Below are 25,574 nucleotides of genomic sequence, written 5' to 3'. Positions count from 1 at the left end.
GGGCATGCACGGCATGGGGCATCGTACATCTCATTTTCCACCTTATAATCAGAGGATAATTGTTCTAACTACCTTTCTGTGGTGGTAGGAAGGAGCTGAACTTTGCAGATCTCTGCAGAGCACTGTTAGCAACGCTCCTGCTTCGTATTGAGTAGCCTCGCTGGCTACCGAGGCTGCAAGATAAAGCAGTTGGTAGAAACTCCGTCTGCCTTCCTGAGCAATCCCCATCCTAAAGAAACCCCCTTGCAGCAAATGGCATTTTTGTAGCAACTCTTTCCTACCCTCATTGTTCCCAGGGAGGAGAGACAATGATCTAAGAATGCAAAGCTCCTGAAACCCCTCCAGAAAGCTGCGATTTATGAGCAGCCTGTTCCAACTGGCAGAGGGAAACCATCAGTGGAACAAAAACATTGTGTAATAGCCCTCCTCCTCCTGCTCCCCCCTCAAGAGGCAGGCAGGGAAGGGGGGCTGAGACAGACATGGAGGGAAAGGGCAGCAGGGAATCATTGGGAATCTTCTGCCACCATGTCAGGGCTTGGGCACTGCAGACCTCTCACAGTGGCTGACCTGGAGAGTTTTGAAACACATTTTGGTGCTGAAGGCAGTGACCAGGATGGCTTGGCTGCCCCAGGGATTGGACCACAGGGACTCTGCACCATCTGCCTTTGCAAGGATGGGGCAAGTCTAGATCTCAGCTGCTCTGAATGATGGGTGCATGGAGCAGGTCCCTTGGTCCTTCCCCATCAAACAGGTTGCAAATATGAGAGATGAAAGCCTGCAATCATGAATTTACCCCAAATCTGATGACTTAATCTGATCACCTTAAAATCCACATCCAACCACTGCAGCCTGGAATACAGCTTCACATGAGTGAGTGTGGTCATCTGAGCCTTAGGGGTATTCTTTGCTTGGAGAAGGCAGGGAGGTGCTGGTGTTTTCATCTTTACCAGGTAGCACAGAGACCAGCGAGGATTTCAGGAGTGGTTTGCACATCTTTCAGTGCCACTTCTCCTTTGGGCTGCTGCATGGCTCCTCTGGATGCTGGTTGAGTTGTAAGCAATACCCAAGGCGTGATTTCACCCCGAGGTTTTGGGATGCTTTGCTCCCTTGTGTGTATGTCCTCAGACACAACACTTGGTTGTAAAACGTGCAGCGAGGGAAGCGAGTCTGATTCTGGTTTTGGTGTGTAGCCTGCCACTTCCTCTTTGCAATCCTTTTTTATTCTCCCCCCGCCCCGCCTTCTGTCTTCCTGATCTAAAATAAAACCCACTAACAGACAGTGTCAGTCTGTGAAGAGAAAACCACAAGGTGCTGGGAATACTCCAGCTGGGATTTTTTCCATATATTTTTTTTCCATATATATATAAAAAGAAGCTAGACCGTGATCGCTGAAATACTGTGTAACAGAGGCAGTCTGAAAATTCTGCCTTTAAGTCCTTAAACATATCATTCCCCAGTGTTCCTGGTGTAAACGGGACCTGTCGGGGCATTTCTATGATATCTCTATTGAATTTCATGAAGGGTTATATGGATATTTGTGGGGGATGTCAAAATACAGATCACTCCCTGATTATACGATAGAACTTCCCAGTGCCAAAAGAGCGAGAAATGAGACACTCTCCTAGGAACAATGACCCTTTTCATTGTTGCTACACCGGGGCTGTGACATTCGAGCAAGGTCTTGCCTATTAGTAGGTCGAGGCAGACCATGCCTGGGAGAGTGGCCAGTTGACCCTAAGTTAAAATGTGTAAAATTGCTTTCTGCTTCCTCTTAAGTGACCCAAAGGAAGTCAGAAGTCAAGCTGGGCCAATTCATATTTAACTGAATTCTTCATGCTGAATAATAGATAGAAGCTCGGGTTAATTAAAACTTCAGGGATTGGTCTAGTTGGATAAATGTCCAATACTCACTGAAAAAGAGGAACTGGAAAAGTTTCATTAAGGCTGTTTAAGGGAAAATATTTTGACTGTTCATTACAAAATAACGCATGAATAAAAATAAGGTGTTTCAGTTTCTATCTAAAATTTTTAGAACTGTTTTAAGTAAAAGCAAAACATGACCAATTAAAATGCTAGCCTGATTCCCCCACATCCAAACTTTGCATTGAGCTTTTTGGAGCAAGAAGTAATCTGAAATTCGGCCTTCTAGTTAGCATGGAGAAATCTGTGGTCTTGCAGTCTACCCATCTAAAATAACAATGCCGTTCATTATTCACATGGACTAGTCTCAAACTTGCTCTTTAATTTCAGAGAGGAGCATGTCTCATTGCTGAGTGACTGTGGACAACCTGTAAATCAACATCCAGCAGATCCCTGCTTCAAATAGGTGGATCAGCAGCCGCTGGTACTCCAGACGGAGATACCACAGCCTTGATTAGGTGGTCCATACCAGCCTTTCACTGCAGGCATCATGGGTCATCTAGGAAAGGGATGTGGCCATAAGCCATTTGCTCTAGTAAAGGCACTCAGAGGCATGAATCATCTCACTGCAGACTGCTGAAACCAGGAGGCTCCTTTCTGGGAACTTTGTGATGGGACCAGCGACCTGTACTCACGTTTCTCAAGGCCCTCACAACCTTTGGATGACTTGTTTGTTCTAAGTGAAGTTCAGCAAAAATCAGACATGCTTCTACTTACATTTTTCCCTAGCCTGTTATATTTTTAAGTGCCTGGACCCACTTTTGACTCAGTGGCCGACAAACGAAATAGCTCCTCAGGTAAAACAGTGGCGTTTTGGCTTTCTTTTCCATGCATTTTTCCCAAATACATAACAAATGCTCCCACCTCAATTTTTTCCCATCTCCTCCGGACTGCATGGTGGAGCAGCAGTTACTGATGAAGCTGCATCAGTAATTCTAACCAGTGACGCGTGCGGATACAAAAACTTGACTGGAAACCTTGCACATGTATAAACCTTGAGCACGCAAGACTTGTGCTTCCCCAACCGCCCTCCAGGCAGAGCTGGAGCCACTGAACACAGTGAGAGACCAGAGGCAGGAATCAATACAGACATCATTTTATGATTAAAAAATTGTGCATTTGGACAAACAGCTGGCAGATACAACCATCCCTCATCCCACTTGATGCAGAAAATACATGTCTGGAACCCAGACATCTCATATTTCTAATACCACATATAATGAACTCCTAAGACTGTGCTTGTACTAACCTCCTGCATTCGACTATCTGACAAGAGCCCAAAGGCAGGTCCACCCTATTGTTGACTCTAACTGATCCTAGAGAGAACTAGCCTCCCTCTTCCAAGGCATTATTTTTGCTGAAGAGCTGTCATTGCTACCTTTTAAGCAAAAAGCCTCCGAAAATCAACATGTGGGACATAAATTGTTCTTTTTTTTTCATTAAAAAAGTAATCAAAGAAGAATTTTAAGATTTTCTTTTTCCAGATGTCCATGGGAAAATAAGGCTATTTCTCTACTACTGTAAACACAACAACATCGTGGCTGGTTGTCTTGTCCAGAGGCTAACTGACACTCTGGCCACAACCCCATTGAACCTTTGCTACCTGGGCAGCACCAGATTCAGCACCCAGGCATGGCACTGATTAACTTACTGGTATAGATAGAGCTGCTATGCCCCAAATACCTCCTTCCTTAGAAATGATACCCAATGAGCTTTAAAGTGGAGGGGGAAGCATCACCGCGGGTTTACATACTATGGGAGACAGAGGACTGAACTCAGTTCCAGAGCCCCCTACCAGTTCCCCAGCCCCATGTGGCTATGAACATCTCCATGATGTTAGTTTGTTCCTCCTGTGGAGGCAGAAGAATTATTTGTCTTCTCTGCATTGACCTAAGCTGCTTGTGAAAACCCCAAGTCTCAATGCCTCACTGCACCTTCCCAGGCATGGCAGAGTCTCATTAGATTCTGGTTCACACCATGTATGAGAACAAAGACATGGGGCCACCACTCAGCCTCCTGAGAGAGGCATCCTGTGGGCTCACATACACACACAAAGAACTTATGCACACACACAGCTTACAGACACAGTCAGGTACAGGCACGTCAACACAGTCGCACAGCTTTCAGCTCAGTGCTGACTTGCGTCTCCTGCTCATCCCCAGGGCTTGGGCTGGTGCTGCGTGGATACAGTCACGTTCACCCAGCCGCAGAGCACTCTGCTTGGGCACGTGGAGGGGAGCAGAGCTGGGCTGGGGCGATGGGTTGAGAGATTGTACCACTCTGACATGGTCAGGAGTAGTGCTGGCACAGGAGGAAGAGCCTAGAGGCATCCAGGCTTGGTCTAGACAGACAGCTTTGGGTGCCAGGTGCCTCAAGACCTCTTGAGTCCCTGCCCTTGCTGGGCTGCACCACGGGTGTCTCTGCCCTCTGTGCCATGCAGAGGCAAGTGTGCAGCTATGTGCACAAAAGGCAAAAATCTATCTCATCCATCTGACATCCTGTCAAGCAGGGAGGGAATCCCGTGGGTTTGCTGCAGGTCCAAAGCTCATCACAGCAGTATTTCTCCCTTTAATTTTATAGTCACACTTTACATTCATCACAGAAAAGTCCCTTTTCTCCTCTCCTCTTCTGATGGATGTGTGCTGCTACAGAGGATCCAGGATTTGCTGGTGCTGCTGTTGTAACGTCAGCCTGGGGTGATTTCTCTCATATGAGATGTCTTGGGCGTAAGCTACCTCCTTTGCCTTACTGCAGGGGTAACCACGCGGTGTCTTGTGGCCACTGCTGACAAGATCATAATCATATATTGCTCTGGTTATAACTTCTAGGGCACACAAGCTACTTCTGGCTGGCTGGAGTCTCTATACAAATGTGTCCATGATCTGTCCATAATCTATACCACAGGCAAAATGAAGCTAGAGTACACTGGACTCAATGGAGCAAGTCAGCAAACACATCTTCTCACCATTTCTTGGGGCTGCATACCATTGTACCCACCATCCCTTCCCTGCTGGGAGGGCTCCTTTCTACTGGCAATCAGCTTCCACCTGAAATAGCCCCATGGACCCTGTGCTTGGGCTGGCAGAGGCTGAGGATCGTTGCCTAAGGTGACATCCATGGAGGATTTATTTTCTGAAGAAGCAGCTCCAGCCTGGGGGAAGGTAAAGGGGATTTTGCTTTACTTTGTGGCTGATCTTTGACTCCCTCCTTTGATTTTTGGCTACAACCAACCACACTGGAGCTGCGTCATCTTAGTAACTGTGTGGGGAAGAGAAGGAGAACGGGCTTTGCAAAGGAGCAGGCTAAGTGCACATCTTGGGTTCAGATGCTCCCCACACTTCCCTCATGCAGGATTTGTCTTCTCAATGAGCATCTCTGGGCCATCCCAGTGTGCGGCTCCACTGCTCTACCCTGCCACCAAGAACCAGCTGTGGGTACCCTGTTTTCTCCTGCTCCCTCTGTTCCTCTTTGGCCTCTTTTCACCCAGCCACCAGGCAGAGAGAGCCCTGACCCTGCCCAGTCCTCTCTTTCTCCCCCGTCCTTCCCTCTTCTGCCTTTCTTCAGCACAGTGAGAACCGCCGGGAGTTGATGTTCATCTTGGTGACCCCGATGAGCTTGAGCGGCGTGGAGAGGCTGAAGGAGCTCACAAGGGGGAAGTCACAGAAGAGGTCAGCGAGCTCGTCCCTCTCCTCCAGCTCGTACGTGGCGTCGTTGAGCATGCGCTGGTGGAGGTGGCAGGTCTGCTCGATCTTCAGCTTGTTGATGTCGCTGCGGAGCCGCATGAGCTGCCTCGCCAGCTGCTGGTCCTGCAGGCGCATTTCTGCCTGGAACACAAGACGGGAGGTGGGGAGGGAAGAGGGTATTGGCAAGGAAACGTCAAATCTGGTCATCGTGATACCATGACATCAGCTCCCAGACAGCGGCTGCACTACATCACTGGAAATGAAACTCTTTGAGAGGCCACACCATTGGAAAGAACTGGGAGGGAGATAAGGATTTTCCAAGCCATCAGTGCATCTCAGTCATATACCAGCTCAGAATGGTGAATATTCAGCTTTCAGGAAGTCTGTGCCTGCTCAGGTTTTTCAGGAGTTAAAGCCAGCCATGCCAAGGCTGTTGGCTTGGGTGTCTGTCAGAGCAGGCTTCAGAGCTTCCATCTCAACCTTAAGCAAAGCTTAAATTAATTTTGCTCATACGGGAGCAGCCACAGAGAGAAGGAGCAATTAGAGGTGGAAAGGGCCAATTAAGAGAACCCCAGAGAACTCATCCCCAAATACTCAGCCTGTGTTTCCAGCCTGCATAAATCAGGGCTGGTTCATGACAGCTGGGAACATAGGCCTCCACATCCCCCATGGCTTATATCTGAAGGAGCTCTTGGGATGGGACATCCACAGTTCCGCACAGGAGTGAGAACAACTATCCTGCAGGCTAATGAGCTAAGTGTTTTGGAGGGTTTTTTCCTCCCTTGGCACCTGCCTTTGGAAGGTGGAAGATTCAGAAGTGATGAAAGAAAAGAGCTTGGGGTTCGGTTGTTTTTTTTAATTTCAGCTTATAATAAAGCTGAAAATTCATGGCCACAGGATACTGGGAGTGGTGATGGAACGAGCTGAATGCTTGGTGCAAGAATCAGCCTTTGTGTGGGGAACAGAAGCAGGCAGAGCTAGAACAGCAGATGCCGAAAGCACAATCCCCACTTCTCACCCCACATCCCTCCTCACAGAAAAGCATAAGCCACATAAGCTGCAAAGAAAAGAAGGTGGTGGGAGAGAATCCGAACAGCTCTGAGCAAACCTTGTGGCTTAAATCTCTGTAACTGCTGGAAACAAGGAGGGGAAAAGCTTGGAACACAGTCCTACATCTCCCCTAATGTGATATCCTACCTCTTTCGCTGGTGTTGCCTCTGCCTCAGGACATGAACTGGCATTGGAAGAAGCCTCTTGAAACCAAGGATCCTGATTTTTATTTGTGGGTTTGTTTTCTTTTTCCTCCCAGTGGCTTCCTGGGTGAGTCCTGCCCTCGCTGACTTCTCAGTGCATGAGATGGTGCCCTGAGCTCACCTCAAGCTGCACAGTGGAGCTGCCCTGAACCCAAATCCATCATTTACGTCACTCCTTTGACTTGCATCACTGATTTCTCAGCTCCCTGTGGTTTGAACGAGAAGCTCAGGAACAGACGAAGACTACATCTATATTCATATATTAATATTAATTTAATATATTTAATATTCTTTAATATATTCTATATTATTTAATTCTACATTGAATGTTATTTAATATATTAAATAGTACATTGCAACAAAAGGTCCTGGCATCCTCTGAGCTGAGGCCAGCTCTCACAATCTCAAGCTATTCCCCAGAGGCACTCTTCAGGAGTTAACACAGAGGGATTCGTCCTCAGCATGCATTTGGGTTACAGCCCCCTTGTCTGGTTTTTAACAGTGTGGATTCAGTCAGACCATACCAGCTGCCTCCAGGCACAAAACCGAACTGTTTAGCTTACAAGTACAGATGTAGCTTTAGGGGTTGGGGGTAAATTTATTCCTGATCTGGTGACTCATACATAAAGCTGCAGAAGGGAAGGGAGGAGGGAAAATTCCCCTTGAGAGGCTCCACAGGTGGCTCTGGTATTTCTGCATGAGGCTTTTCTGATGCCTGGTGCATGGGCTGCTACAACAAGGATGTGAACCACAGCGGTCTCAGGATTGCTCTAGCTTGTGGCATAATCCCTCCTCCTCCAGGCAGTGCCCAGGCAATGCCTCCAAAGACATTTGGATCACCCCCTGCAACATTTCCAGTCTCACAGCGAGGTGAAGCAGCTACCTTAGGATGTTGAAGAGCCTGGGGGGAAGCCTGGCTCTGCTCCAGCTGTTTTCCACAGCTGTCAGGAAGCCTTTTGCAATGCTGTGCTCAGAGCCTACGCTGAGAGCTGATGTGTGTATAGTGAAAATCAAGCCAAGCCAAGCACAGCTTTTCTCAATCCTGGACCATGGAAACATCCTGGAGGACCTTGCCTAGTGCTCTCAGACAGCAACTGGATTCCAGCCTAGTTGCCTGGAGAGGCCATGGTCACCTTTTTACCAGCCCCTGAGTGAATCTGTTTTTCTCTCTCAGGGAATTGGCAGAGTTGTGGCCATTTGCCTCCTTCAAAAAAACACAATTTCCTTGTGGACTTCTTAGCCTGTGCCCCCAGCACAGTAACGGCACTGGGCAGGTTTTTCTTCTCCCATCTCAGTTGCAGTGAAAAAAAACTCCTTATTTTGTTGATATTTTTCCCTGTTTCACAACCACTGCTGCGCCTTGGCATTTTATCAGGAAGGCGATCGTGGGCATTATTGAACTGACCCGTGGTCATTCTTTCTTGTCAGTTTATCAAGATGCATGAGAAATGTCAACAAATGCTTTCAAGAATGTGGGATTAAAAAAGTCACCACTGCCACAAAGGGTTTAAAAATTAATTACGAGGCCATTGTGGAGAGTGATGTGAGTTGGTGGTTGCTGCTTTTCCCATGTGAGCCAGCTTTACATTTTTTGACCTGTTCTTGCTTCCCCTGTCTTTTGAGGAAGCTGTCTTGATTTCATGCAAGCTGGAAGTTGAAATCCCTCCAGGACATGTCCTTTTGGTGCTCTATCTCCACTCACCCTTCCTTCTCTCCATCAGACTTGCTCACCCTGATATCTACTGAGCCAGCCACACGGCCTGCTGGCCTACCTGTAGGGTGGGCGCAACATGGCATAGAGCAAACCCACCACCCATCTACACTGATCACCCAGGCTGTGACACTGTCTTGGATACAGCTGTCTCTGTCTGTGCTTCTGGCTGAATGGGAAGCAAGGTTGACCAGTCAGGTGTGCTCTGTCTCTCGCTCTTTCCACTCATCACTGAGGCCTGGCTTGAGATGCAAAACCCTGTCCCCCCTCCATGGACTTGTCCCATTAAACCTTGCTTTGTTCAAAACCACCCAGAATATTAGCATAATTTGGGTCAGAATCCAGAAATCCTCATTCTTCTTCTCTTTCCCAGAGGCTCCACAGGAGTACCAGAAACAGCCAATCTGTCCCATGCTGAGGAGCCAGCCATCGCTAGCAGTTATGAATGATCACTTTTTAAAAGGAGCACTGTCCGGTCAGCAGAGATCCATAAAGAAATAATGAGATTACAGGGCCCGCATCACGGGAAGCCATGGGGTTTTCAGTTTACACAGTTCATCTACAGGGCCAGTCACCACAAAGTAACTCAATGAACCAGTTAATCTGTGTGGGATGACAGCATGATCCCACACACTTTGTGTCATGTCCTGGGGAAACCCATAGGGAGCACCCAGCAGGAGCTATGCATTTTGCTTCCTTCAAGTCTCACATGCCAAATGAAGGAAGAACCTTAGGTATGTCTTGCTCACTCCAACCAGTTTTTAACCCAGGCAAAGAGCTGCCTTTCATCTGTGTGATTGGAGCATGCTGTTGGGATGGACAGGCTGCCAGTTTCAGGTCTTTCCTGGCAGAGGAGCTACTGCAACTGCTAGATTGAATTACGAAGCTGGACCACAGGGTGTTATGAACCCACAAAAGATTTTCTGTTTGGAATGAGCCTCTGAGTCATCCAGGGGTGTTTAATATGGGGAAGGGAGAGAACAGACAGGGATGCATCCTTGTCTGTTCAGTCTCAGTAGCCTAGTCCAGACTTGTCTTCAAGTTCGACTTATCTATGTGGTCAGACAGGAAGACCCATTGCCAGTGGTCCACCTATGGGGGATGTATCAGCAGAGAGCAAGTACCCCATGACACAGAGATGTGGGACCTCTTCCCAAAAGAGAATTGTCCCGTGGACAAAGTCTTAGTCTGTGGTCCATGAAGCTCAAGTCTGTAGGGAAGTGGCTGCTCCCATGGAGCTAGTCCTTTTGATTTCCAAAAGTTCAAAAGAAACTTAAATCTAAACTGATGTTTTCCAAACTGCATGCAGCCACTTGGATTCAAGCATGGGAAGCACTGACCAGTTATTAGGCCCTTACCAAACACTACAGAGAAGTCAGTTAAGTGTGTGTTTTGATCTGAGGCTTCATCTTCAAAGGTGCTCAGATGCTACCTTGCTATGGCTATTTTTATATACTCATGCCCTTGTGCTGCAACCCACAGCCCCAGATGAGGTATCTCATCTCCTTCTCTGCTGCGGGGCTACTGAGGCCCTCGCACAGGTTGCCCAGAGAAGCTGTGGCAGCCCCATCCGTGGCAGTGTTCAAGGCCAGGTTGGACGGGGCTTGGAACAACCTGGTCTAGTGGAAGGTGTCCCTACCCGTGGCAGGGGGTTGGAACTGGATGAGCTTTAAGGTCGATTCTGACCCAAACTATTCAGTGTTCTATGAACTTCACAGTAGAGATGACCTCGCTCTGGTCCTTTCATTGTTTTAATTACAAATACAGACAAATCCTTCATGAATCTGCTATGTAACAGAGGACTCCCAATGCAGGACAGTCTCCACCACCATATCCATTCCCTAGACTCCTTCTCCTACTCTTCACCTCCCAACAACCACAGAGCAATCTGCTGTGAGGCTCATGTCAGCATTATTTTGGTGCTGCATCATTGTTTAAGTTCATTTAAGTACTTATTCAGCCAATATCAGTACCCCAAAAGGAGATAATAGAGGTTAATACTTAGTATTAAGTGTCTGATGAACAGGGCACGGGTGTTCTATGTTTTTCCCAGGAGAATGCATCAGGCGTTTGTGTCCCTTTTCAAGAGTCTTGCCTGCATTTTGGCTCACACACCTCAGATTACAATGCCAAACACTGGTGAATTTGAGATGGAAAAAGTATTTTCCTACCGAGACAAAGTCGGAACTGTTCCAAGATGTCCCAGTTCACAGCCCGTTCTTTAACCACATTTAAGAGGAAGAAGATTTTGAGGGCTTAATTTTAGAACTCATAAAACCTGTCAAATTTCAAGAACAAAGAGGAAAGTACAGTCCAACCACTCTGAGCCTTGGGTCTGTCACCATACCCTGGCTGGCGATGGCTCTACCTCCAGCATTGATGAAGAGCAGCCACATTTGACAGTGGAAAGGCAAACACGAAGGCAAAGAAGAGGCAGGAGGAGCTGGGGAGGGAAGTGCTGCAGCCCTGAGGCGGTTCAGCACATGCTGAGTGCTGCAATTTGCTCCTACACCTACACAGAGCCTCTCAGTGCAAAAACAAGAGCAGGAATTTGCATGGCTGAATAAATCAGCTTCTCAGGGCCAGATTCCCAGCAGGTCCCATCTGACGCAGATAGCTGGAGCTCAGTGGGCATATGTCAGTCCTATAAAGCAGGACCAGGACTCGATGTGCAGAATCAGGTCCTGGGACAGGTCGTGTGGGGTGAAAGACCAAGAACAGCAGATGCACAGTAAGACCTTGGGTTTGTCCTTCACTTCTGAACGTGAGGAGCCTCAACCTGCCAAAAGCTGAACCCAAGCAGACCCTGGAGACACGGAGGCAAATTCTTTGCAGCATGGAATCATAGAACTGTAGAGCACCAGGTTGGAAGGGACCTCAGGGGCCATCTGGTCCAACCTTTCTAGGCAAAGCATGACTTAAAGTAGATGATGTGTTTTGTGTGGAGTGGCAGTAATGATTCAGATTTAACAGGTAACTTTAATTTTGAAGCTAGGAACTCCTGGACTATTAATTCATGGCACAACTAACCCATGCCGCAGCCTGTTCTATACCACCCTGGCCAGGGGCATGCATGGGCATACACATACTACTGAAGTCACTTTGCCACCTCTACTGGTTTTGGCTGGGATAGAGTTAATTCCAAAATTGGGTGGTCCCGTACAAATTGCCTGTTGGGAACAGTCCCCAGCATGTGCAGACTCCTGAAGCTCTAACTGCTTGGCAGGGTGCTATCTGGTACAAGCCAAAAACCATGCTGGGGCCATGCTATTGAAATAACCCCGCCTAAACACGCTGGTAGCTGTGATGAGGGTTGCACAGCGTGAGTGGTGGAGCTGCACATCCCGTATCATTGCTTTTCATTCAGTGTACTTCTTTCCTGGATAGAAATATCTACATTCACCAGCTTTTGCCATTTCAATGGAGAGGTGAATCCTGCATATCCCAAATTGACTTCTCATGAAGGACTGTGTAGAGTGGGGGAGAATTCACCCTGCAGCAGAGGACAGCATGGCAGAGGCAGATTTCAGCTCAGTTATGACTACTGGATCATTTAGGTTAACCTTCAGAAAGCTGCCCAGGATACTCAACGCTTGCTCGTGTTGCTCGGGTTGCAGACCCAGGTCTGTGGTCTCCTATGTTAAATCAGACCAGAAGGATGGATCTCTCACTTAGGGTGACCTTACCCAAGCTGTGGAGAGCGGGTGTCCTGCCTGGCTGCCCCAAGCAGGGTGCTGTCTGAGGGATGGTGCCCTTTCTGGCCTTTACTCCTGCCTCAAATAAATACGCTATACACTTAGGCATAACCATATCCTTCTATGAAGCCTTCCTGACAGCTTTACTATCACAATATGTGGATAAACGAGGAAAAACCCTGGTGGTGTTGGAATGTGTGGAAGCTTGTTCACTTATTTGCAAAGAAACCGGGTTTCACCCTTGAAATGTAATGTGAAATGCATCCTTTTGTTCCAGCATCCTGTGATGCGCTGGCCTCACTGTGTTCTTGCTGTTCGCTGGCAGCTCTTACCCAACAATAGTGCCTCCAACATAGCTATTTAGCTGTGTGGTCAGTCAAATACATGCTCCCTTTTTTGGGGAAATTGTTCTAAATTACATAAGTCACGTCCAGATCCAGAAAAGACTGGTATAATTATGAGGCAAGAAAACAGAAAGTGAGGAATAATTAGGGTTTGCTTTGCCCTTTTTCTTCTTTAATTTAAAGTTTCAGTTTTTGTCAGACAGTGGTTTATATACCACACCCCAGTCAAAAGGGTAGAATCAGACTCTGAGACAATTTATACTTCAATCATAGGCAGAAGCTGAAAGAACAAATCTCTTCAAATCTGGGGCTCTGAGAAGGAAAATCTGCTTCTTACTGTCCGGGCATCTTGAGATTTGGGGTCTATATCAAGCGTGCTGTGAATTTAAGATTGCATCAGAGATGCAAGCATGGGCCCAGATTCAGGTCTCAGGTCTGGAGATGAGATTCTCCAGAGTGCTGAGTGATTTTTAGGAGATCAGCTCAAAACTCTTCCGAACAGTCCTGGATTCCTGAAAGCACTGAAGCCGCCTTCTGAAAGCCGTGGTCCTGAGAAACAGCTCAAACTCCACAACTGTGACATCCTGAACCACCTCTGTAAATAACTTCTCCAGAGATCGATCTAGCTGGGTGAATACATTAGGAGCACCAGAAAGGTGAAAATAAATATTATCTGAAACAAAAGCTGCAAAACTATTACTCATTGTCGTGCACAAGAAGCTTTCCTCAAAGACTTTCAGTGCTTATCACAAGCAAAACGTGCACAGGAACATTTTCACAAGTGCATCTGAAACGCAAGTGATGTCCCAGCCCCTGGGGATGCTGCTGCAAATGATGCCACTGTCAATACAGTTGCAAATGCTGGTAGGAGTCACAGGCAAGCTTCCAATTAGCCACGAGAAACAAACACCAGAGTTTTGTCCAGTTATGTGGGCCAAACAATAAAGACTTTTCATTCCAGTGAGGAGAAGGGAAGGATCACTTGGAAGTGGGGTCTTGGTGTCTGCTTGCTCATACACTTAAAGAGCACTGGGGCCTGTTCTCCAGCCTTGAAAGCAGCTGCCCTGATCCTGTCATGTCCATTCTATTGACCTCCTGTGGCCTTCAGCAAAGATGTGCTGTATCCACACTTCCTTCTGGGAATGATCCCTACACTGCGCTAACTCCTGAGCTGGGTTTGAAGCTGCTTCAGGCAGCACTAGTAGGTCCAGGACAGATTTGTGCCAAAGACCATGACAGATAGCAACACAACATCTAGAAGATGAATTACAGCACCTGTACACTGGCTCTGTGTGTTTCCCTAGCATAAGTGTAACATTTTTGTCTTCTCTTCCTCTCTGTGAAATTATCGATTCATAACCACGAGAAATAAACATATGTGTAAGACTGGACCCAAGGCTGGGATGGGAGGATGACAGAAATGTAGACCAGCTTCTAATGAAGCAGGAGCCAACAAACAATGAACCTGTAAAAGCTGAGATAAGGTTCTGGCATCATGCATACAGCAGAAAAAGGAATATTAGTTGTTAGGTTTTACACAGTCAGCACAAGGGGATGCCACAACAGTTTGAAACAAAAGGAAGCACTTGGTCTCACCGTGCAGAAATGACCTGGGGGAAGCACAAGAACTTATAGAGTGTTGTGAGTTAAAGAAAAAAGGGGGAATTAGGCAAACACTCTGAGGTCAGATTCACTAATGATTGTTAAACACAGTGGTCAGCATACAGCCTCCCACTGAGGGAATTCCTAAACAGCCACAAGGTGCAAGAGCAGATCCAGGGGATGGATCTAGACATGTTTCCCTTCTTACTACCCTGAAGAAGCACCTAGTGTGATACCCACAGGAGAAGTGCTACTACACCAGCACTGCCCATGTATCCATGCTGTATTCATACCTGTCGTGTTCATCTGAGTGTTGAGATGTAATTAGAGAAGCAGGGGAAGGGGCAAACTGCAAACAAGTCCTAACCAGTACAAGCAACCATTTCAGCAAGGGATGCTGAGACTATCTCAGCTCCTCTGAGGTTATGGATGCTCTGGCACTCATCTTTTCCCTTCTCTGGGCTGCTCCTGCCAGCCACAGAAAATGCTGTGATTGATTGTTGCCTTTTCACCCAGGCAGGTGAACAGGTAGGTAGGAACAAGGCAGGTAGGAACAAGGAGTCACTTGTTTCCTCATTCTTTATTTTCCCTCTTGATTAAGTGGGTGATATAAAAGGGGCAGGAAACCACTTACCAGTTCCTTCCTGAGCCACGTCAAAGCTTCATCGATGCTCTCAAAGCCACCTATTCTCCCTGAGGTAAGAGTCACCTTGTCCTGCGCAGGGCTCCCATTGAGGTGCAGCTGCACCTTCCTCAAGGGGACAGTCTCTCCCATGGCCTTTTTGGCTTCAGCCGTCTCCTCCTCCTCCTCTCCCGCTGGCTGAGGACTCTTCCATGCCTGCTCCTCCAGCTTTGCCTTCCACTCCAAATAGGAAGGGCGCCTGGTTTCCAGTCTTAGCTTCTCTGTCAATGCCTTGAGGGTCCTCAGGTGGTCATCAGGAGGGGCAGCACCTCCGGAGCCAGCATCCATACTGTCCAGCACCTCTTCTATTTGGATTTTGGGTAGAGACATCCTCTCTGGAAGTCAAAAGGCATAGGGGTGGACTGCAAAGGACCAGGGATGGGAAACCCTCACGGTTTGACCAGGTATCACAGTGTCAAACACAGCTCCTCAGTGGACAGCCAGAGCAGTGGTAGCTCCTGCTCAAGCAGCACGTTGGCCTTGGATGAACACCTAGAAGAAAAAGAGAGGGTTGGTTTCCAGCCTGAGAGGGAAAAGAGAATGAGGAAAGAGATAGGAGGGAGTGAGGGCTTCGGGAGAGGCACAGTGCCAAGGTGCTGCTGGGGAGTGTTACCTCACCTCAGCTATCTGACTGCTTTTGGGGCAGGAACAGACAGGCTCTGGCTTTTAGGGAAGCTCTGGTTACCAACATCTCCAATCCTAACTTAGGGGGCCATGAAAGGGTTGCCAGGGAGGGCAGGACACATGCACACAACCAAACATCCTCAGAAGACAGCAATGGCTGTTGCTGCGTGTTGAGGTGCCTGTGCACACTACTTTGCTAATTTCCTGGCTGGCAAACCTTCATCCTTCCATTTGGGCAAACAGGGCCAGGTGAAGTTGGATTGAGCCCAGCGGAGGCCACAAAGATGCTCCGAGGGCTGAAGAACCTTTCTTATGGAGACAGGCTGAGAGAGCTGGGCTTGTTCAGCCTGGAGAAGAGAAGGCTCCAGGGAGACCTTTGACTTTCCAGTCCTAAAGGAGCCCCCATGTTTTACAAATCTGTGTTTAGGTTTAGGTTTGCTAAGACACCAAATTGCAGCCATAGCATTCAGCTCCCTCCTGTCGATCAGGATGAGGGCAGGATCATGTTCCCAGCCAAGTGTGGGAGTAACCAGCCTGGATTCAGATTCCTGTGCTAAGGGACACTTGAACTTGTGGTTTCCATCACTGACCACGTCCAGTCTGCCCATGGAAATGGTCCCAGTGGTCACCTTGAAAACACCCTGGCAGAGGACCAACCAGCAGAGAGGAGCCAGGAGCTTCCGCCGTGCTCCTCCTCCTGCCACCACGTGTGGATTCAGGGAAGCTGTGCGCAAAGCTACTCTACCAGACCATGGGACCTGCAGTGACAGAGGACTCAAACAACTCTGCAAGAGTTAAGCTCAGGCTGTTTCTGCATTCATTTGAGGGTAGGCTCAGATAAGAGACTTTCTCAAGGTTGTTTGCTCACCTATGGCTGAGCTAGGAATAGGTCCGGAGCTCTAGTCTACACGTCAAACACAAAACAAATACTTCTTTGCATGCCTGGTAAGATGCCCAGAAAGACCAGCCAGGACGTATGCAGCTTTCTAGCAGGATGCACTGAACCACAGCACTATGAGTTACTCAGCCATTCTTCTCCCAGCTATTTGTGCCCACAAAGACGCGTGTGACTCTGAAATCCAGACCATAATTACGCCTCTCGAACCTTTTCAGTAAGAAGATTCAATTTAAAATAAACACCAACAGAGAGCAAGATTTATCCCACAGTTGTGAGCCGGCACATGAGCCGAGCGAGGAGTTGATAATATACACACAGACAGTCTGGGGGTGGAGAATTAGTCATGTTGCGGTCTTGTTCCTGCTCTTATTTATGTTAATGGGAGTTTTACGGTGAGCGGGAGCAAACACAGATACTATATCAGGTTGAAGCCAACAGCTCTCATGCTTGTAGCAGCAACAGTTTTCCTTTTTCTGTTGGGAAACAGATTGTATTGGAGGGGAAAGCAGAGGGATGCCCTGGTGGAGAGTCAGGCCCTGCACCAGCTCTTGCACGCGTGCTCTGCAGAGCTGAGGACATGTCGATGAATTTCGCTTGTCTCCAGCTCCAGCCTACCGAAATCAAAAAGGGAAAACACCTAACGGCTTTAAACACCTCACCTCTGAGCTTTTGTCATGACCATTGAGATGGAGATTGCTAGGGGTGGCCAAAACTAGCAGCCCAATAGGGTCTGCTGCAGCTCTAAGCTGCAAGATTTGGTAACTCCTTGCAAAGATTGTATCGTTATTGTAAAGCTGACTTTTCCAAATGCCACAGCTACAAACCAGAGCCCTCACAAACTCTTCTGTGCCTTCAGCATGCATACAATCCTCAGGGTGGAAAAGACTCCTGCTGTTTGAGCCCTGGGTACAGCTCAATTAGCATTTATAGCATGGACCATAAAAACAGGACAGCAGCTTGGAGCATCCCTTTTGTCACAACGCCACTGCCATCTCTCCTTCCCCAGCAGCTTTGGAAGAACATCCCAGCAGCTCTGGAGGGAGTTGATTTTCCTCCTAACAGTGGCATCACTCCAACCCATCCTTCACCTCCTCCCCAGTGTAACAGGAAACTTCTCACTCACTCTGTAGGGACAGCCCCAAATAGTCATGTCTGTTCCCCAGCCTTTCCAAACTCAAAAACAACAGAAAGGAGCGGCTCTAATTTCCTATCAATACCTTGGGTCAAAGACCTCCTGTGGAAAAAGAGATGTGAAAGTGGTAAGCGTGTGAAAAGGGTCTGCATGCAAGGCTGTAATACAAACCTGTTTGCAGCCTGGGAGCTACCTAATTCCCAGGAACAAACCTGGCCTCTGGCTCAAACCAACAGACCGCAGTCTCCCTGCCGCAGGCTCAGTTTCTCCCTAGGCTGGCCTGTGCAAGGGAATGTAAGTGATCAACCCTTGATTTATCCTCTTTATCACACTTGCCAGGCTCAGGAACATCCCTCATTAGGGGAAACAGTTTGACACCAAAATGAGGTGAGGGTCTGCTCCCACCTCCCTAAGACCCTCTGCTCAGGCCCTTACATGAATCCTAGCAATGCCAAAGGCACAGGACACATCAGGTCACTGCAATCACAAGAAAAACTTCAATTTCTTTCTTGGGTTAGGTTTCCATTGGCAAAGTCAGCTTAACCGACCTACCCTGCAAGCTGTAATGCAAAGGGATTCGCAGAAGCACATGTCCAGGATGGAGAAATAACAGGATTGTCAACCTGGATTGTGTGTGAAGTTCTACTATGCCAAGACTCATGGAGCTGGCATGCCCTGAGGCTTGGCTTTTACGTGGCTGCAGGTCAGCAGTGCAAATCCTGCTCTCTCCTACGCCAGCCACACCTTGTGAAGCTCATGGTGTTCCCTGTCCTCTAAGAAACCAGGTCCAGCAGCACAGCCTACTACCACAACTGCAGCAATTCCAATCCTGAAGCAGACGCAGACCTGTTCCATCCCACCCCTCTGATATCCCTGCCCATGCCTTAGAGCAGGGGGTCAGGAGAGCCTGACAAACCATGTATGATGGGGTAAGGAGGCAAGCAGAGGTGTGCAGGGGTGTGAGAAAAGCTTTGTGTTATCATCACTGATGATGGAAAACAATTAATTCAGATGCTGCTTGCTGTCAAAAGGGAGATTGTACAAAATTATGCCTTTTACCCTGCGGGGGTTTTATGTGCCTGAGAAGTTTTATACATCTGTACCTTCCCCATCAGCTCTCTGTGCCCTGGTCAGCTTTGCACATAAGGCATTCATGAAGCAGCACTGATTGCTGTGTACCGGGCCGGCGCAGCACAGGTACAGCCTGCTAAATTCAAGGCTATAAATAAGGGCACACAGTACTCTGGAAGGTCACACTCTGGGGAGCAAGAAGTCTAGGAGAAGGAGAAATAAAGGAGGAGAAACCTGCAGGATGGAAATAGAAGGGATAAGGCAGAATGATTCAATCAGCCAAGGTAGAGGTGTGGGGAGCAAATTATTCTTCTCCCTTCGTTATTCCTGATGGACTTCAGCTTACTGCAACACCATTTTTTATTGCAGAGAAGCAGTGATTGTATGAGTCTATATTGCGCTGCTCATCTAGTCTCCAAGAAGAAAGAAAGCCCCAGTATGAGACAAAGCCCAGGCTGAGCGAAGCCCTTTTGCAGGGTGAAGAGGTGCCCATGGATGAACCTACTGCATGGGGTAAACAGGGCAGCCTGTTCACCAGGGTAAATGGTTCAGCCTGTTAACGACCTTCAAAAAGCACTTCAGCCCCTTTTACGCCTCAGTTTCCTCTCACTGAGTAGGCAATTCATGCAATTGGTCTTCAAGGGAAAAGCTCTGAGGATCTTCAGAGATGTACAGAGTTCACCTCTGGTATCTTGAGGTCTCCCATCTCATCTGAGTGCCCATGTTTTTGCTGTAATTGGTACAGGGACACCCTCTATAATCCATGGAGTTTGGGATGCAGTTTCCCTGACCACTTGCAGGCATCTGCTCCAAGGGTTTGCATCCTGGAATAGAAAACCCCAGAGTAAATTACACCTGCTTAACATCATCATCAAGCTCTGCAGGTCCCAGTGGGTGAGGAGGACACTGCGCTGGAAACAGTGGGATGAGGAAATACCAGGATGGACCAAGAGGTGAGAGGGTGGTACATGGAATGCATATGCCATGCAGAGAGAGCTGTGTTTGCTTTCCTTCTTAGCACAACAAGAAGACAGACAGGAATGGGGTGGGGAGAGCTGACCCGCTGAAGGTCTGCAGCAGGTCGCCAGTGGGGCAGGGAGGAGGAGATGCCTGTGCAAGGAGGTTGCCATAGCGATGGAGTAAGGGAGGACTGGCTGCAGCACGGTGCTGGATGGAGGCTCCTGAGCATCCTCCAGGCAGCAGAGATACTGAGGCTCCGAGCAGCGTGCGAGAAGAGAGACCTGTCTAGGTCAACAGTGCAGCTCCCTGGAGCTGGTGGATCCCTTCTGGGGAGGCTGCACATGAATCACCCCTTTCCCATGCCAAAATGACTTGGAAGAGAGCTGCTGTGCTGTGTGGGCTCTGGTGAGCCTGGGCTTTTCCTCACCCTGGGATTCCTTGCCACAGCCCCCCTGGCAGCATGGCTGCATAATGCTGCTGTGCACAAGGCACCTACAGAGACCAAATAGCTCTCCCAGCCAGCCCACTGACTCAGAGGAGAGACAATCTTCCTGGGTTACATTATCCAGCACATGGCCACACAATCCCTTTCTGTAGCACCTGAAACTGCTCCCACAGAAAACTGATCTGGTTCCCAGATGCTTTTCTCACCTATCCCAAAGTGACCTTCAGCCTCCCTCCAATAAGAGAAGACTCCAGCAGCATAAAGATCTGCCTGATCCCAAAGCCAGGACTCCCTCCTGAAATGCGCTGCCAGGATCAGATGCTCTCTGCCTGCTCAGAATGGCTGCGGTAGGATGGAAGAGGGTCCATGTATGGCTGGAGAGGTTATATCAGAGCCCTCAGTGCCCATTTGACACAGTGCCCATGGAGACCTCCTGGCCACATTCGTGTGAGATGTAAGCTAGTCCCTTCCTCTAGGGGCAATATAATGACACTGAAGGGACCAAGTTGAGCACCACAAGCATGGGTGTCTGATGACCCTACCTTCAGGCCTCCTTGCAGGGCTGCCTACGTTGGCTGTGTCCCTTCACATGCACACAGACCTGACTTCCAGCCTAATACCAGACAAAAACCCAGAGAGGAGACCAAGTCTATATCTCTGGGCTGATCCAGACTGTAATGCCCTTGCAGGGGTTTGGAGAGTTGGTCACAGAAGTGCCCCATGCAGTGGGCTGAGATAGGGGTGCAGCACCCAGATTAATGGGATCCTGAGCGCACTTGGATATTCCTGTGCATTTACTACCATGAACAAACCCCCTTAAGATCTCCTAGGCAGCTCAGATGCTAAGGTGAGAAGCTGGGAAACACCCATTCCTGCTGCTTCAGCCCTTTGGATGTGGACATGGCATTCAGATACATGGGGGAAAGAGGGAAGAAGCGCAGCTTTCCATTCACATATGACCTGGAGCGGGGAAGGGTTCACCCTGGCATGTCTTTTTGCCCAAATGACCTCCAGGAAGGCCCCTAAGCACTGCAGTGCAGGGGAGAGCATTGGAGGGCTGCAGCAAACCCACCAGCCTGACAGTAGGAGCCGAGCAGAAGCAGAGATAAGAGAGGACCAGTTTGCACTCCCTGCCCTCAGGTGTTTCTCCCTGGCTAACCTCCAGCATCACTAGCAGATGATGAGCAGATGATGAAACAACCTGTTTCGATAAATACATCTGTACATTCCTGCATACCTACATCTGATCTCTCCTGCATCCCCTGCACAAAATCAAGCAGGCTCATTGCGAGGGAGCAGGACTCAGATTGCTGCCTGCTTCAGATGGACCCTAGCAGCTCCATTTTCAGACCAGCTCCACTCCCACTTGGTCAGCATATTTCCAGCAGTTGTGTTGAAATCCTGCACGAAGATGGGCACCGCCAGATATTCGGCATTCCTATAAACCAGTTTTCCAAATGAGTGGGAAATATTTGCAGACTGGGAAGCTGGATGCAGTCAGTGCTCTCAGTCCACCAGCCAAAACCAGGTATGATTATTCTTAGGGATTAACCAGCAGCAGCAAGGACAAGTTTACACATTCTTAGTGAAAACACCCCATCCACCCTAGTCATCTGACAAAGCCTGTTAAGGTAAAAGGAGCTTTGGATTATGGGCAAAGGTTGCTTCTTCATGCACTGCCCCAGGATCCTAGCAGGTTTGGGGACCTAATATTGGAGGTGGCACACCTAACCTGTCCTCAGAGATGTCCCCAAAGGACCCATGGCTTTGCACAGCCAGTTCCTTCCCTTATTTTCCTTGCTGCCACCCCAAGCACAGCCACGTTTCAACAAGGGAAGAGCAGACGGAGCAGGCAGGGATCTCTGCCTGTGCAGCCAGGGTAATGCGAAGGTCCTTGGGAATGAGCCAGGCCAGGCTGAGATCCGCTCTCTTTCCAGGAGACTAGCACAGGGAGCTGTTTTCCCCTGGATGCAGCATGGAAGGCAGAAGGGAGTGTTTCCAGACAAGAAACACCACCTCTTTCTGCCTTTGCTGGGCTTCATTCTGCCCGGCACTGAGCTCCCCCCTGCAAAGACTAGCGCCAGGGCCAGCTCCCATCGGAGACCCCCGGGCTCGAAGTTAAAGTGATCCAGGGAGCGAGGTCAGCCCTGCTGCGATCCCCTAATCCCCTTTACACGCTCCTTGTCCCATCCGATTACCCGCCTTGGCGGCTGCCGAGCAGCGCTCACCCTGTGCTCGGCCCTGCCTTCCCCTCGCACTGAGCTGCACTTTGTTATTTAACACTATTTAAGCGAGCCGGTTGCAGACAGAAAGCCTCAGGAAGGCCGCGTTACTGCGAGGATGCTTATTTCTGCTTTTCCTTTCTGCAGTGTCCCTGCTATGTTTTGCAAACACCTAATGGCTGCGGAGCTACCGCAAGCCCGGAGCCTGGGAGAAGCCGGATCCCTCCCGTTCTGCTTTATTTCTGTGTTGAACAGATCCCCCCGTGAAGAGGTACCACTGCAATAGGCACTCAAAAGCAGGGGAGACCTGAGATGCAAATAACAGTGACAGCCCCGCTATGCTGAAATGATGGCTGGCACAGAGAAAACCCACAGCAGTCAAGACAGGCTTGCTCCCAGTGGAAAGTGGGGAGCGCATAGGATAAACAGTGAAGAAATAGACAAAGCCAAAGGAATCAGCTGGACACATCTCCTCACTGAAAACAAGGCACTTGGTTTTCAACCATTTTAACCCCCTCTACTGAGGTCCCTGCTGTAGAAAAACTCTGGACAGCAGAGCAATACCAAATAACACAGGGAGCATCGCGGGGAAATAGGGAGGGATCTCCTTGGCCCTGTGCGGGTTTCTGATATGGGAAAGGTGTCCGTGTGCAGAGGCTGGGGAGGCTGCAGGCTGCACGATGTGGGTGCAGCGGTGTGCATCGCACTGGGGCGTGCTGGTTGGGGCTGCATGAATGCTTGTGCTGGAAGGGTATTGTTTTAGCAAGTAGCCCCAGGCTGTTATAAAGGGCTCTGAAGAAGTTCTGGGTGGTTTGATTCCTCCCCCCCCCAGCCAGCTCAGTGTTAAGGTGAGCTGCAAGGGCCAGAGCCGAGCAGGTGGAAACCTGCTCTGCTCAGCACACAGTGCCTGCTTCAGAATCCAGAGGTAGCTACGCCCTGTGAGGCCACCACGCTCCATCCCATTATGTCTGCGCTGCACGAGTCAGTAAACCCTGACAGGGCTCTCGGCGAAGGGGCAGAGGGTGCAACAGGTGATTGTCCCGAAACCCGGACGGACTCTTCTCTGTTACACCCCATCCACTGCAGGAAAATCCCCATGAAGGTGATGGGTACCCCCACACTGCTCCCGGCTGGGAGCAGAATATAAAAGCCTCATCGTAAAGGAGGACTCTGCCCTGATTTCCAGCAGTCCCAATCAACGGGAGCCACCATGCTGGCCATCTCCAGGGAATCTGGCAAGGCAGGAGGTTGTGATTGCGGGGGGAGCACGCAAGCCCCCAGCCCATCCATGCCGCAGCCAGCACACCAGAGCCCAGTGCTAAACTTCACGGTGCATGGGGTCCCATCACCCCCACCCCGTTGCTCCCCAGGGACCCTGTCCGTGCTGCTACCCCTTCCCGCCGGGCTAAAAAAGCCAGGGCTCCCCTCTAGCACCGGGAATCCCCCAGGCAGCTCCGGTCCTGGGCGCAGCGCGGTGTCCCCAGGGTGGCCGTGCTCCCCTCCAGCCCCAGCACAGCCAAGCTAACGCGAGCAACAAACTTACCGGGTGCGGAGTCAGAGGGAAGATGGCACGGACATCTTGGCTCCCTCCCTGCGCCGCGGGTCTCCGAGTTGGTGTTTGCAGAGCGGTGCCACCAGTGCCTCCAGGAGACTGCCTCATCCTCCTCCCTGCCTCGCTTCAGAAACCTGTGTGTGCCTCTCCTCTCTCATTTAAGGGACTCTTTTTTCCCCCCCAGCGGTTGCGTCAGGCCTGTTGCCTGGAGACAGGCGAGCTATTCCAGTTCGAGCTTTTCAGTCCAGAGCTCCTCTCTCTCTTTCATTCATACCACCAAGCCCTCAACCTACCTCCCACCAAGCAATAACCCTGGAGAGACCTGAAAGGGAGGAGCTGCACAGCCTGGGTCCTAAACATCCTCCGACACCAGCACCCAAACACGGGAGGAGGGGGGAGCGATGCTGTCGGCGCGGGTAGCAGGGATGAAGGGGTGCTGTGAAGGCTTGCAGGAGATGCTGTTGTACTCCCAAAGGAGCCTGTGGTTCTTCCCGACACAGACCGGGCCGGTGTCCCTCCTGCGGCTGTTCCCGTTGCATGCCACGGAGAGCTATGAGCCCTTCTGGGGTCTGCTGGCACTCGGAATAGCTTTGGGATAACGTTTTCCAGAGCCCACTCCTTGCCCAGGGGTCGGCGTCTGTGTAGAGGGGAGTTTTGCAAGGCTGCATCAGCATCTCCGGGAAGCCCTGGGGTGGGTATCCGGGGGCACTGTACCCGCCTGCTGGCACCATCCGCCCCCAGACAGAAACCAGCTCAGAAACCAGCCTTTGCCTGTCTTTTGGCCTGGGAAAGCGCCTGTTGCTGCCACGACTCCCCTGGTGGGGCTGGAAACCATTTTCACTGCTTCCAGGAAGGGACTGATAGAGGCACATGCCCCAGATGCTGGCTGAGCTGAGGCCAGAAGCAAAGGGCAGGGGCAGGGGGGGTTTCTTTCCTTCACCAGAAGTTGAAAGTTAACCCCTTTATGTCTGGGAACAGCTCTCAAAAGCATCCCCCCACGGAGCTATTGCACATCCGGTGTCTCAGAACCACTGGCCATGTTTGTGAACCTGGGGGTGTGAAGGGTTAAGTGTTGCCAGTCAACACCTAACCACCCAGGCCCCTTCCCACGTTCAGCTTTTGTGAGAGAACCCCCCTTGAAGCCTCCATTTGTGTTTTTTACCTTTCTCTTCTCCTGCCTAAACCATGCCTCCTCTCCCCCTTGGCATCAGGGAGAGATTTACAGCCCTTTTCAGACTCTGGCATCCCAACAAGGGCCTTACAAACCACAGCACAGGGGTGGGATTTCCCTTCGAATGCCAGACAGACAGTGGGGTGCTCCTGACCCCCCCACTAATTTGGAGGCTGTGCCTGTAAAGCACTGAGCACAGGGGGAGTGGGCACCTGCGAGATGCAGCAATGCAGATTCAAAGAGTGAAGAACAGCACTTTCTGATGCAAAAGTAGTTTAAATGTTTTCATTTAGGTTTTTTTGCTTTGCCAGCACCCTTTTTTGTCAGATTTTAGATATGCATATGCAAGCTCAAGTCTGGTGATCAGCTCTCGCTGTGCTGCAAGCAGGCACCCGCCGTCTTGCACCCGCCCTTCCTGGGGATGCTGGCAGTGGAAAGGGACCACGGAGATGGAAGAGCTGTTGCCTTCATGCTGAAACCATCTGACGCTGATCTACAGCTGCATTTAAGCTCTTAGCAGCAAATGGGTGGCTCAGCATTTCCTGCAACACCTCATCAAAACAAAATCTGGGTCTGTGCTGTTGAACCAAGCAGTGCCAGGGAATGGGC

The 25,574-nt window shown here is 49.7% G+C and overlaps 1 protein-coding gene across 1 annotated transcript; it reads right to left on the bottom strand.

Moving 5' to 3' along the window:
* Positions 1–5,080: 5,080 nt before the first annotated feature.
* On the bottom strand, positions 5,081–24,028 carry FAM167A (family with sequence similarity 167 member A). The gene is made up of 3 exons (XM_065681871.1): positions 23,786–24,028; positions 14,843–15,382; positions 5,081–5,744 (listed from the first exon to the last, which is right to left on the bottom strand). The coding sequence occupies exons 2-3, from the start codon at positions 15,218–15,220 to the stop codon at positions 5,481–5,483; spliced, it is 642 nt and encodes a 213-aa protein (XP_065537943.1). The 5' UTR covers positions 15,221–15,382; positions 23,786–24,028; the 3' UTR covers positions 5,081–5,480.
* Between the last annotated feature and the right edge of the window lie 1,546 nt (positions 24,029–25,574).

This window comes from Lathamus discolor, chromosome 5 (assembly GCF_037157495.1).
Source record: "Lathamus discolor isolate bLatDis1 chromosome 5, bLatDis1.hap1, whole genome shotgun sequence".
NCBI lineage: Eukaryota > Metazoa > Chordata > Aves > Psittaciformes > Psittacidae > Lathamus > Lathamus discolor.
Note: the sequence above shows the minus strand (reverse complement) of the source record. Positions and strands in the feature narration are given on the sequence as shown.